The sequence below is a fragment of the Notolepis coatsorum genome (genome assembly GCF_963971535.1).
Source record: "Notolepis coatsorum genome assembly, chromosome: 1".
In the NCBI taxonomy this organism is placed as follows: Eukaryota; Metazoa; Chordata; class Actinopteri; order Aulopiformes; family Paralepididae; genus Notolepis; species Notolepis coatsorum.
In genome coordinates this window covers 238,623,538-238,637,550 of record NC_140165.1, presented here as the reverse complement: position 1 = coordinate 238,637,550, position 14,013 = coordinate 238,623,538, and the positions used below count along the sequence as shown (strand labels likewise).

The following is a 14,013-nucleotide window of genomic DNA, read 5'->3' as shown; positions in this document are numbered from 1 at the left end:
AATTTTGTATGCTTGTCTTTTTTTGCTACTGTGAAGCACTTTGAGCTGCAATTCTTGTATGAAAGGTGCTATACAAATAAAGTGTATTATTATTATTATTATTATTATTATTATTATTATTATTATTATTATTATTATTATTATTATTATTATTATTATTATTATTATTATTATTATTATTATTATTATTATTATTATTATTATTATTATTATTATTATTATTATTATTATTATTATTATTATTATTATTATTATTATTATTATTATTATTATTATTATTATTATTATTATTATTATTATTATTATTATTATTATTATTATTATTATTATTATTATTATTATTATTATTATTATTATTATTATTATTATTGTGTCCCTTGTTGTTTTGACAGCTCGAGTTCCAGCCGGACCTTCTGATCACACACATGTTCTCTGGGGAGGGAGAGGAGGTGAAGATGCTTAACCCGGTGAACCCCAGTGGTAACGTGGAGGACTGGCTGAGGGAGGTGGAGACGTCCATGAAGGACAGCCTGAGGGACAACATCAATCGCTCCCTCCAAGTCTACCCAGAGGTCTGGGCCCACAAAAAAACCTTATCTTAAACTAAAGTATTAAGCTGACATTGAGTCTTAAAATAAATCCCAATCTCGTACAGAGTGGGTGTTGAGTCGTTTCACATGGTGTGTTTGTCCCTCCTCTCCCTCAGCAACCTCGTACAGAGTGGGTGTTGGCGTGGCCAGGCCAGGTGGTGATCGCCGGCTGTCAGACCTTCTGGACCACTGAAGTGGCTGAGTCACTGGTTCAAGGGGACCTGGCCAGCCTCTACCCCCGGCTCCAGTCACAGGTACAGAGGAGACCACAGCTTGTTCACGCCCCTAAGATAACCCATTGATAATACTAAGTTGTGATACTTATGAAAGGACATTGCATTGTAACTGATTTATGTGTGATTTTTCTAAACCACGGTACGGTACGCACCTCGGTTTTGAAGTCACGGGTTCAGTACGGGTTTTCGGTACAGTGGGGGAACGTTTGGCTTTCCATGTTCCACTCAGGGGTGATGTAGTGTGCAGTAACTAATTTTACTTGTAGGGCTATCAACGAATATTCTATATTGAAATTAGGGCTGACCCCTATTAGTCGATTAGTCGACTAATCGGTCGAAAGGAGCCGTAGTCGACTAACCAACCTCTTAGTCGAATAGTAAAAAAATTTAATTAAAAAAATTATAATATTTTTTTTATTTGATTTTTTATCATTCTTTCCAAAAGAAAAGAGGCCTAGAAGCGTGGCTAACGCTAATGGCACGCGTACCAGAGGCTAACTGCCTACGAAAACAGGCACAGAGGCACTGAAAGAGGATTTCACCCATCTAATGAACACACTAGACTAGACAAATATCAAGATGTATCCATCAGTGGACCAATTGCATGCTTTTGCAGAGGACAAGAAGCCTTCAGTCGACTCCTTCAGACATTAAGCACCCCCCACAGCCCAAATGGAATGAATATTATATAATTAAATATTATACTTTTTTAATTTTTTTTTGTTAACCAATAGTCGACTAACGGCAAATTTTGGCCAATCATAGTCGACCATCCAAATCCATAGTCGGGGACAGCCCTAATTGAAATTAATAATAATATTTGTTTTATTATAATAATTATATTAGATTGTCGTTAGTGGTTAACATACCGTTGTATTAGTTCGGTACACAGCCGTACTGAACCTAAGGTCCAGTACTGAAATGGTTCGGTACGGATACGTGTACCTTTACACCCCTATAAAATACACAAGATGGCATGTGGTGTACTGTAAAGACGGTGAGAACTAGAGTGCAAACGGTTATTGCAAAGCTCTGATATCCTTAACTCATTGGACGCCAGACCCGAGATAAGTCAGGTTAACTCGCCATGTGTTGGACACCAGACCCGAGATATGTCGGGTTTTGGTCGTTATTTCTTTTATTCGATATTTCTATTCATTACAGGCACACAGACTCAGGGTTAACATGGGGAATCATCCTGAGAATGCCAAAGTGCAATACCGGCCGCATCCTCCCAGGTGGCAGTATCGAACACCCTTTGAAACCTTATATCTTGGCCTGTGCAATGGTCAAATGTCTCCGGGCGCAGTTTTCTGGGTCGGGCGAGTCGAGCGGTTCTCCCGATTGCATTGAAGCACGTCAAATACCCCCGTTCCATATGTTGTGGTGGGTTATGTCGTGGACCATCAGATGGACCAGATGGCGATCAAACAATTGCAATATTATTTTTGGAATACTCCCGATCACAGGTAAGGGCTATCTGACGTCAATTCTAGCTTGATTGTGCAATGTTTTTATACCGTTCTAGCTGATCAGCGTTTTTTGTGTTCAATACGAATGCCGTTACTGGCAATCAAATAATCAGAAACGCCCCCCCCCCCCCCCCCCCTTTCATGCATTCATGATGAAACATAATACCTATTATATACATTTGATTTGGGAATAGTAGTGTGTCCAGGCAAGAAACGCCAAAGCTTATAGTAGAATTCACATATAAGGCTATAACTCAGTCTTTCGGGAATTACCCCAGACCACTCTGAAATTATACTTATATTCACCACGGGATAACGCTAGAACGTATGCATGGAAACATTTTCTTTTTTTTGCATCTTGGCCGGAAGAAAGTCACTGTCAAATGACCATGGTATTGTCCCCATAGCTATAATATAGAATATAGATATACAGTAGCTCTACAAACAAGGTGACGCACTCCTATCTTTAAGTGTGGCATAGCTACAACGGGACCCGGCTAATCCCTTGCGCTGAATGAGTTAAGGCTTGAGTTAAGCTTCAAAGTCAGACTCATAAACATTGAAAACAAAATACAGAATTCTCTGAAGGCCAAATATGCCTTTGTTGATCAAGATATTAAACTGTTTGCTTACATTATGTACAAACTGTTCTACTCTATTGACTGACTGCTTATTCTGTGTGAGTGAACGTGTTTGCTTACATTATGTACAAACTGTTCTACTCATGTCTGTCCTCTTGTTTAGCTGGAGGATCTGGTGGAGCTGGTGAGAGGACCTCTATCTATGATACAGAGGGCTGTGCTCTCTGCTCTCATCGTCACAGAGGTCCATGCTAAAGACGTGGTAGCTAGACTGGTGGATGAGAACATCACCAGCGACAAGGACTTTGAGTGGATCAGCCAGCTCAGGTTTGACTCGAGCCTTTACATTGTCACTGAGCACAGAGTTCTCTTACCGTACACACCGTCACTGTGAAATGTCCTACCCCTTCTAGACCACCTGGAAAATACTCTTCCATTCATGCAATGAGGAAATATAAGGACAAATATTGCAAATTAGTTTAGGCTATACATATTATGGTGTGTGGCATCATGCTATTTGTTGAATGGTTAAAGGGGCACTTCACCAAAAATGCTATTTTGCACATAATCTCACATACATCCAAAATACCCTATACAGTTTTGCAGACATTCATTTAGTTTGACAGTTATTGAGAGTAAATTAGTTAGAATATGGCCACCACCACCAGTGATGTAATCGGGGACATTGACTCCTTGTGTTGTGTTAATTACAGCTTGATGAAATGATAAGGTAGCAGTCCCTATAAGACAAAAGGTGTTTGTTACGAAGGATCAGATTAAACCGAATATATATATTTATTGATTGATATATATTGCATAATATTTGTATATCGTCTGATATCCCTTGTGTATTCTTTGTACATATACACGGAATATCCCTTTAACCTAGTACAGACCATAATATTTCGTTCTCCTATTGGACAGCGGTCCCTTAGGCGCCACTGCCATACCCCCAAGGTCTAGTTCAAAGTCACCGCCAAAGACTTGCCTGGACATGAACGGCTCTGCGCAAGAATACGAGACAGGAATAAGGCTGGTACTAGTTTGTTCGCCTAACGTATAAATATGGCGCAGGTGAATACAGAAGTAGTTCGAGTTACCCAAGTGAAGCCTCACCCACGATACAACGTGCGGTGAAGTATGGCCTGTTTGGCCCCAAATAGAGCATTGAGACCGCGTGCGAATTGATAGCTGAAGTATCAGAGTTTAACGCTGTACCGTCGAGTTCGACCTATTCTATTAATTCAGTAATAGTCTATTTATGTATAGTGTATCGTGCGGCTACCGTTCTACAGTGACCAGCTTCACCAACGTTTCCTCGTACCAGCTAGTGTGCTTATCCAGGCTGGGTAGCTTAACCTGGCGCCTGCACCCGAGGAGCCCTAGACGAGGACCGTGTGGACATGTACACTGGATAACCTACCCGACGACTACATAGCCCTTTTCGGCTGGATTATATTTGCTTTGGTCCTGTATCTGATGGAGCGGAGAATCGTCTACACCCACAACTGTGTGGGATTTACCCTGTGAGGAGCATCGTCGAGCCCGCCTCTAAGACGCCTGAGGCTGGCTAGCTTTCTTCCATGCTGCACCGCATACCGGAGAATAGCTGCTGCTTTCGTCTGCCGATCAAGGGAGTAATGTACCGTCTCCCCGTAGCTGGAGCTTATTGATTCCCCGGTGATCCAGACTTTGCATTCGAACATTTCCTCTCCCCTTGCTGGCCTACAACCGGAGGGACCCTACCAGTATCTCCCGCTGCCTTACTAGTGTACCATAGATATAATTCCTAAGATACAGGTGGTATTCATTATCTCCTGCGTAATATGATAATGGACTTACGTTATTGATTTACTCACGCACATTCTTTCGCCTTATAAGCGCGACCCTACGGAAAGTATTGTTATATACTATCATTGCTGCTAATAAATATTATTATAACCCAGTTTTGTGTGGAACCGTGTTATTGTGGAGGTGTTCATATCATATACCTGTGTACTGTATGGCCAGTAGTAATGTACATAAGACAGTAGTGGTTTAATGATACCATACTTATTAATACAGTCAGGGAATTGTACCCCTCAGTTACAATTGGTCCTTCGAGCCGGAGGGTAATTAGCGTAATATTAATATAATATTAATATTAACATGGCCGATGATGAACACTCCACAAACGGTTCTCCTAAACTAGATCGCCCGCAGCGCAGACAGCAGCCACCTCTTTCCCTAGAGGACTACGCTGACAGTCTACTACCTAGCTTTATAAAGAAGGTTGCGCGGAGGTCTGGATGCGCGCCTGGAGTGAAGAGCGCGTCTGCTGCGCGGAGGTCTGGATGCGCGCCTGGAGTGAAGAGCGCGTCTGCTGCGCGGAGGTCTGGATGCGCGTCTGGGCGTCTGCTGCGCGGAGGTCTGGATGCGCGTCTGGACGTCTGCTGCGCGGAGGTCTGAAGTGGAACACTGGGATACCTCCCGTAGAGGATTAGAGAGCGTAGTAACAATGTCTCCATCCAGGCAAACGGCGACAGGTGGCCAAAGCTTGCACCCCGTCTCACGCCGGAGATAAGACAGCAGACAGAAACAGAACTCCCGTAAGAGCCTATAGACAGAGGACCTCCCGAAGGAGTTAGGTGATAGAGATATGATACGGAATGATACGGCACGACCCGACAAGGGACAGAGGGGAAGAGCGAGGTACTTAAAGCCCACAGGGGAACTAATTAGAATAAACATCAGGTGCGTGAAGGTAATTGATACTTGAACTAAAAGTGTGTGTTCGGCACCAGACCAATCAAACACATAATGACAGGTAGTACAAGGGTGTGGCTGCTGAAGAGAAAACGAGAGTAACGAACGCGAGGGTGGGGGCTAGTGAGGTGAGTGCAATTGATTAACAGAAACTAAAGGAACAGAGCGAGTAGGCTTAAAGGAACAGAGCGAGTAGGTGAGCAATGGACAAAACCTCACACCTTCTCCTGTCTCAGAGTTTATCATCTAATTTTCTCAATAGAATAGTCTTGTAAATGTTTTCCCCTTTGCTATTCCTGGAAGTAATTCGAACTTAAAACAGTTTATTAGATAGCTTAGCCTTTTAGCACCGGGAGCATATAATGCGAGCTGCTTACTGCACGGCCGCCATCTTGAAGTCTCCGTCCCCGACTAATTTACTTTCAATAACTGTCAAACTAAATTAATGTGTGCAAAATTGTTAAGAGTTTTTGGATGTGTTTGAGATTATGTGCAAAATAAATCAGCCTTCCTTTTTGGTGAAGTTTCTGTCCCTATTTAAATAAACATTAAATACAATTAAGCTAAACTAAACTAAAATGTACAGAACATTAAGAAAATGTCATGGAAACATTGAACAAGTCCTTTTTTAGGTTAAATCTCTCAAATTGGGATTCATGAGCATAACTGTAATATGTTCTACTACATTTCATATTCACGAATCGAGTATATCAAAAAGTAGGGTAGCCGGACCAGCACTCTCAGGTTCAATGTTTTTAATGGCAGCCTGAATAGGAAACAGACATGTTTCGGACTATGTCCTTCTTCAGTGATATGGCTAGTGTGACGGATCATACTGGTCTGCGTTGTGTTTGATGTTAAATGTTAATGTCCCGAGGGGGAGTCGAACAGGGGGCTCCCACGTCCGCGGGCGACGACACAGGCCGCTGCACTAAGAAGTGAATTCACTCCTAACTACCGTACCTATGCGTCTATTAACCCTGTTATGAGGAAGTGAGTTTAACTTACCAGCCCGCACTGCCACAGTCACTCGTCAACACACCTGTTTCCGTGACTGTGGACATACCCACAGGCTTCCCCGTTACACTAGCATATTCACGAATCGATCAATAATGTACCAGCAAATGATTTTGTAAAAAAGATTTTGTAAAAAAGAATAGGCAACTTGTAACTGATACCGACTGCGGATACCTCTTACATACTGTCATTTTGAAATATTGAAAGTAGAAAAATTATATTGTTTTCAGATATTACTGGTCCAAAAATGACTTGTACATCAGAGCAGTGAATGCAGAGTTCTTGTATGGATATGAATACCTGGGTAACACAGGACGTCTGGTCATCACGCCACTCACTGACAGGTCAGCCTTTGATATCCACATATTCATACTGTTTTAGCTTCGTGTTGCATTAACGCCACACTCTCTTGGATGAAAACATGGATGTCACATGACGCAGGACTGTTTTTCTTTATCCTAGTCGAGCTCTCAATAAAACACTGCTGATGTAAATGTAAACATTTTCTATCTCATCCAGGTGCTACTTGACCTTGACGGGGGCCCTGCACCTGAAGCTTGGAGGGGCCCCTGCAGGGCCTGCAGGCACAGGGAAGACTGAGACCACCAAGGACCTGGGCAAGGCTCTGGCCATCCAGACTGTGGTGTTCAACTGCTCCGACCAGCTGGACTTCATCGCCATGGGCAAGTTCCTCAAGGGACTGGCCAGGTGAGCGAGTCAGACCTCCCAGCTGGAAAATTTCATGTCACGTACCGCTGAGTGTGTTCACATGCACACGGTATTCCAGATACAGTACTGGCTCATATCCTGGTAAAGGTCATACTGGGGATGATAATTATATTTCCAGTATGTGTCTTCACACCCCAGTTAAAGATATTCCTGTATATATACTTGTATATATCTGAATACTAATAATAATATAATTCTATTTAGTGTGCATGTGAACTTTATTCTTCTTTGAATGTGAAACAGGGGAGTCATTTCAGAGATAGTATTTATTCAACCAGGGAGTATTTATTCATTTCAGGAAACCATTTCAGGGAGTCATTTCAGGGAGTCATTTCAGGATGGTATTTATTCAACCCGAGAGTATTTGTATTCATTTCAGGGAGTCGTTTCAGGGAATCATTCCAGGGAGTCGTTTCAGGGTGTCATTTCGGGGATGGTATTTAAGATAAGATAAGATATTCCTTTATTGATCCCCTTGGGGAAATTCAGGCCGCATGGGGAGGGGGAGGGGAGGTACAGGTAGTAGAATACATGGTACAGGTCATAGAATTATAGTACAGTGGAGAAATACAAAAAAAGAAATTTAATAAAGAAAAAAGGCAGTGTATAGCGATATAATTAACTCTGGACATGTGCATATGGGCAATATGCACATATGTATGCCCTCTCAGTTATATTTATCCTACAATAAATATAGTTACAATATATAATCTAATAATAATAATTTATTCAACCACACTTGTCTTTCATTTTACCTTCCAGCTCGGGGGCTTGGGCGTGTTTTGATGAGTTTAACCGTATCGATGTAGAGGTGCTGTCTGTGGTGGCTCAACAGATGAGCTGTATCCAGGTGGCCCAACAGCAAAGGGTGAGGCCAGGCATATAGACACAGTGATGATGAACAAGAATGTTTGTGAGTGAACATATGAGATGTACGTAGTATTGTTCAGTTGAATTACTGTGTGTGTGTGTGTGTGTGTGTGTGTGAGTGCGTGCGTGCGTGAGTGCGCGCGCGCGCGCGTGTGTGTGTGTGTGTGTGTGTGTGTGTGTGTGTGTGTGTGTGTGTGTGTGTGTGTGTGTGTCTAGGCGAAGCGCTTTATGTTTGAAGGACAAGAGATCCCCCTGGTTCCGTCCTGTGCGGTTTTCATCACCATGAACCCTGGTTACGCCGGTCGCACGGAACTACCTGACAATCTCAAGGTTTTCACAAAATTTTACTATATATTATCACTGTTGTCACGTGAAAAACCTCATTACTCCATTTTTATTTACCATTTATTTCCAATATGTTATTTCCATGGAAAGTCCAATGAATAGCTGTGAACTATTAAGATTAAGTAGGAATGAAACTTGCGATGTAATCAGGTACTGTATAAAGTCTGGAGCTGCTCCATAGACAATGAATGGGGAGACTGATTTTGTGGACCCACAGAATCTTTGTTTGAGTTTTTATACTCAAATAGTCTTTATTCTATGGTAGTGTTTTCACTTCTGAAACAGAAAATGGATCCGTATACACAGACTTATCTCAGTGTCACTGTTACCATCTTAAACAACTGTGGACCGGTAAGATTAGAAACAGGGCGGTAGTTGCCTGGGTCTAATTTGCTGCATTTTTTGTGCAGGGGGGTTTTGAAGTCTTTGGGGACGTATCCCTGTTTTATGGAGAGGTTTAGGATGGATAAAATAAATTAAATGCCTAGCCCTGTTATTCAATAATGTTTCAAGCTCACTGTGATAAACTCTAGCCTCCCCAACAACTTCCTCTTTGCACTGTTGCGGTCAGGCAAGCTGTATATTTTTTGTGACAAATAAAACAAAACTTGACCCCCGGAACCGTGGTGAAAACAGAACTCTACTGTACAGTTGGCCACCTGAAGGTAATATCTAAGTATGATTTTGAGTTTGACACGTGTCATGACAGACTGGGGTTCTTCACCTCTCTTTCCAAACAGGCCCTGTTCCGGCCCATGGCTATGATGGTGCCCGACTATGCTATGATAGCTGAGATCTCCCTCTACTCGTTTGGCTTCAGCGCGGCCCAAGTTCTCTCCAAGAAGATCACGACCACCTTCAAACTATCTTCAGAGCAGCTCAGTTCCCAGGTAAACTCTTGACACGTGTTCGATTCACCTCAACCTGACTAAAAGGTTGTATCACGTGCTATCGGTGACATGCTCTTTTTGTATTTGTGGCAGGATCACTATGATTTTGGCATGAGGGCTGTGAAGACTGTAATCTCTGCCGCTGGGAACCTGAAGAGAGAAAACCTTGCCATGGACGAGGTTTGTGTATCTGCACCCTGTGACAGCTTCTGACAGTGTTGTTATGCACATGCCACTCATATACCAGTATGTATTCTTTCATGGTCTCTCCTCCTGCCTTCAGGAGCTGATCTGCCTGCGGGCGATTCGAGACGTAAATGTGCCCAAGTTCCTCCAGGATGACCTGAAGCTCTTCAACGGCATCGTGATGGATCTGTTCCCCGAGATCAAAGAGCAGCCCATCGACTATGGTACTCTGGAGGAGTCTATACGCAGCGTCTGTGCCAGGATGCACCTCAAAGACGTGGACGGTTAGTGTGTAGAAAAGGTTTTGTAGTAGGCAAGTTGAAGACAAAGGATGAGATGGCAATATGTTGATCATGTAATGTTCTTCTACTTGGCAGGATATATTACTAAGTGTATTCAGCTGTATGAGACCACGGTGGTGAGACATGGGCTGATGCTGGTTGGACCCACTGGCTCAGGAAAAACCAAGGTGATCATTGCATGGAGGATGTTATGTGAAAACCAGATTAGACTTTTTGATCATTTGTTGAAGGATCTCATGGTCATGTATTGATTAACTTCCATAGAGCCTGCTGTATGAAACCCATTGTATGATTTTAAAAAGTGTTTTTCTTTCTGAAAAGTTAACTCTGTAGATACATGGTAGTCCTCCAACAGCCCTGTTTGAGGTTTCAATGTGGGTCATGGTGTTGATGATTTGAATGAGGCTATCATGTGTAACTCTTTGCTACATGACCTCTCAGTGTTATGAGATCATGGTGTTGATGATTTGAATGAGGGTATCACATGTAACTCTTTGCTATGTGACAACCTCTCAGTGTTATCAGATCCTGGCAGCGGCCATTACATTTTTAAAGGGCCAGGTGTCTGTTAGCGGTGGAGTGTATGAGGCGATCCACACATTCGTCCTCAACCCAAAGTCTATCACCATGGGACAGCTCTACGGGGAGTTTGACCTGCTCACACATGAGTGGTAAGTCATGTTTTGTCCTCTGAAGATAACACACAAGAATCACGGGGCATATTTTACTGTATAACGGAGTCAAATACTGGGCACACTGAGTTGGTGTTAAATACAGTATACTCTTATATTCTATTTCTATTCTATTCTATTCTATTATAACGTTGCAGCCAAACATACACTTTGATTGCACAAAATGGCACACATTCGCACATGCAAACTCAGGCCTCCTCCCTGTTGCGACCTGTAGGACAGATGGGATCCTGTCATGTCTCATCCGTGGAGGGGCAGTTATGATGGACCAGGATAAGAGGTGGTACATGTTTGACGGACCAGTGGATGCTGTGTGGATTGAGAACATGAACACTGTGCTGGACGACAACAAGAAGCTCTGTCTCAGCTCTGGAGAAATCATCAAGCTCTCTGAGGTAAGGGGATCTTTTTTATTCTTCACAGCTCTGTTTTCCTGTACATTTTCTCTGTCCTGTCTTCTGGGTTTTATACCAAGCCAGGGCACTAATCTACAGCACGCTACCTACAGTCTGACTCTGGCCACAGTGGCTATTTCACCAGCCGGGGCAGCTGGGTAGTGTAGAGGTCTAAGCACTCGCCTACCACCGCAGAGACCCGGGTTCAATACCCGGTAGCGGTACCTTCGGCTTGGTCAGTCGCCCCTACGAACATAATTGTCACTCTTCGCCGGTGGGGTATGAGTCCTGGTCGTTGCAACAGTGACTCCTACTGGTTGGTCGGGGCGCCTGTTAAGCAGGGAGGACATTTCCATCAGCCAACTTTATTGATTACTAGCCAAAGCAGTTTTTAGAATAGACAAGGCGATCTGCCAAAGTGTCTATTATTGTAGAATTGACAGATTTACCACATGCGGGAACGTTTAGATGGCATGACTGTGGTAGAGGTGTGTAGAATCCAAATGCAGATTTAGACACAAGGAGAGGCAGTGGAGGGTGAGAGAGACGAGGCACGAGTCGACGTTGTAAATAAGCTTTACTTGAACGTAGCAAACAAGTAACGTTACGTAACGTTAGAATTGGCAGTAAACAAAAGCGAACTTCAAACTCAAAAACAAACCTCAGCAATGCTGGAAAACGTGGGCAAGCAATACATGAACGGACTCAAGTCAAGTCAAGTCAAGTCAAGTCAAGAGTTTTATTTGTCATGGCATACAAGTAGGGGTGGACGGTATAAACGGTATAAACGGTATGAATTTGCGCTACGGTATGGATTTTGACTATACCTTCATACCTTGTGACCGGTATAGAGCAGCTAGTCACAGCAGTAGCAATGCCGTTAACGTTATTTGACGATTCACTCGCTGTTTGCAGTGGTCGTTGCATAGTGTTTAATTGTACTGAGTTTTTCTCCACTTGTTCACGGACCTTGCCATAATAGTTTTGTCATTTCAATTTGGCTAAGGAGGCTGAGAGGAGACTTGCTTTAGCACAGCAACAGGGCTAACGTTAGCCGCTAAGCTAGCCCCTTTCGTGACTGATGCAAGGCTTGCATCACAGTCACGAAAGGGGCTACCGCTAAGCTAACTCATGTTAGCCACTAAACTAACGTTCTAACGTGACTCTGCGGCACAGTTCCATTAGTGAGGAGGGGGGGGTATATTGACAAGGCTTGACAACGAAAGGTTATCCTATAACCTAGTTATATGAATAATGAATACTGGCTGAGCGTCTCGCTCTTCGCCATAATGAGATATCTCTTATCTCCAACACCTACTGTGCTCATGAACAAAACAAATGCACCCATGCACCTGACCAGGCCACGCCCCGGCATCCTCCTATAAAACGCCGGACATGGTCACACTCCCCCTTCCTCGGAAAAAAAGTTTCCAACATTGAAAACTCAACCAAGGGACCTCAGGGCGCTAAGAGCGAGACGCTCAGCCAGTATTCATATAACTAGGTTATAGGATAACCTTTTGTTATATAGCATTACTGGCAATCGCGTCTCGCTATTCGCCATAATGAGATATGGGGCAGAGCAGACGCATGGCCCGACAAGTGTACCCCCTGAGGACCCGCAAGCCCTACTACCAGGGGGGAGGGGAGTCCCATCCACCCGCCCATCCTAGTGAAGGGGGGGTGGCAGTCAACTCTACCAAAGTGCGAAAAAGAGGGAACCAGAGACCCCTAAAAACGCACAGTACAGGCGGGACCACGTGTGACACATCACCCCGTGGCACACACCCACACACCCCTGCTAACCCACCGAGAGGCGCGACGCAGGCGAGGTCCCAGACCTCAGAACCGCCTGGGAGACAGAACCCCCAGTCATGTCCATGAGGTAAAACTTAACGAAGGGACCCGGGGAGCACCAGGAGGCCGCAGCACAGATGTCCTCCACCGAGGCCCCCCCTAACAAGGCGGCAGAGGCTGCCACTCCACGAGTGGAGTGCGCCCTGACACCCCCAGGGGGGGCCTGTCCAGCCAACGTGTAGCAAAGGGCAATGCCCTCGCACAACCAATGTGACAGGCGCTGCTTGGACAGTGCCTTACCAGTGCGAGGGCCACCGTAACAAACAAAAAGTTGATCGGTAGCCCTGAGATCCCGAGTCCGACTGAGGTAAACCCCCAAAGCACGGACAGGACACGACAGATGAAGGCTCGCCTCTAACCCACTAGCGTGAGGAGGCGGATGAAATCACAATATCACAATATCCCTGGAGCGAAAAGAGCGGATATTATTTGGCACGAAGACTGGATTAGGCCTAGAGTCGCACCGCTATTGGCACGAATAGACAAGCACTCAGGCCGCACCGAGAGAGCACACAGCTCACCCACGCGCTTAGCGGAGGTGATGGCCAGTAGGAACGCAGTCTTGAAAGACAGCTGCTCCAACGACGCCTGCTCAAGAGGCTCAAACGGGGCCTCAGACAACCGGCCGAGGACCAGTTGGAGGTCCCACTCGGAGACAGAGAACGTTCCACCAGCTTGAGACGCCGAGCGCCAAGCAGGAATGTCCCACGAGAGGGTGGCTGAACAACGTTCCGCCCCCACACTCTACCATACGCCACTCCCTAGCGTAAGCCGTGGCAGAGGACGGAGCGTGCGCGTACCGGATAGCGTTAACCACAGAATAGTCAAGACGCATCCCCACCAGATTCACACTGTCAGCAGCCAAGCCTAGAGGCTGCCCCAGAACAGGAAGGCAGAACAGAGTTCCACGTGCCTGAGAGAGGGCCCGCGGTGACCACGGAACAGGCCACGGCGGGGCCACACAGAGCTGAATCAGGGCCGGGGACCACACAGCTGAGCCCCGGCCTGGCACGACCAGGACCAAGTCCCACGCTCCCGACGTACCCACCCCAACAGCTGAGCTATCAGGTGTAACACCCCTTCCTGACAGGGAGCGACGCGAGCGA

At 44.8% G+C, this 14,013-nt stretch overlaps 1 protein-coding gene across 1 annotated transcript in view; it reads left to right on the top strand.

Moving 5' to 3' along the window:
- The window catches only part of LOC311224391 (dynein axonemal heavy chain 1-like), a gene marked incomplete at both ends in the record, with an annotated part of 190,100 nt that overhangs the window by 42,957 nt on the left and 133,130 nt on the right, over nucleotides 1-14,013 (top strand). The window contains 13 exons of the mRNA XM_084309358.1: nucleotides 393-572; nucleotides 707-844; nucleotides 3,043-3,206; nucleotides 6,872-6,985; nucleotides 7,161-7,349; nucleotides 8,133-8,238; nucleotides 8,457-8,570; nucleotides 9,326-9,475; nucleotides 9,569-9,655; nucleotides 9,759-9,945; nucleotides 10,039-10,130; nucleotides 10,480-10,634; nucleotides 10,873-11,050. Coding sequence (XP_084165484.1) covers nucleotides 393-572; nucleotides 707-844; nucleotides 3,043-3,206; nucleotides 6,872-6,985; nucleotides 7,161-7,349; nucleotides 8,133-8,238; nucleotides 8,457-8,570; nucleotides 9,326-9,475; nucleotides 9,569-9,655; nucleotides 9,759-9,945; nucleotides 10,039-10,130; nucleotides 10,480-10,634; nucleotides 10,873-11,050 — 1,854 coding nt within the window. The remainder of the gene's footprint in view (nucleotides 1-392; nucleotides 573-706; nucleotides 845-3,042; nucleotides 3,207-6,871; nucleotides 6,986-7,160; nucleotides 7,350-8,132; nucleotides 8,239-8,456; nucleotides 8,571-9,325; nucleotides 9,476-9,568; nucleotides 9,656-9,758; nucleotides 9,946-10,038; nucleotides 10,131-10,479; nucleotides 10,635-10,872; nucleotides 11,051-14,013) is intronic.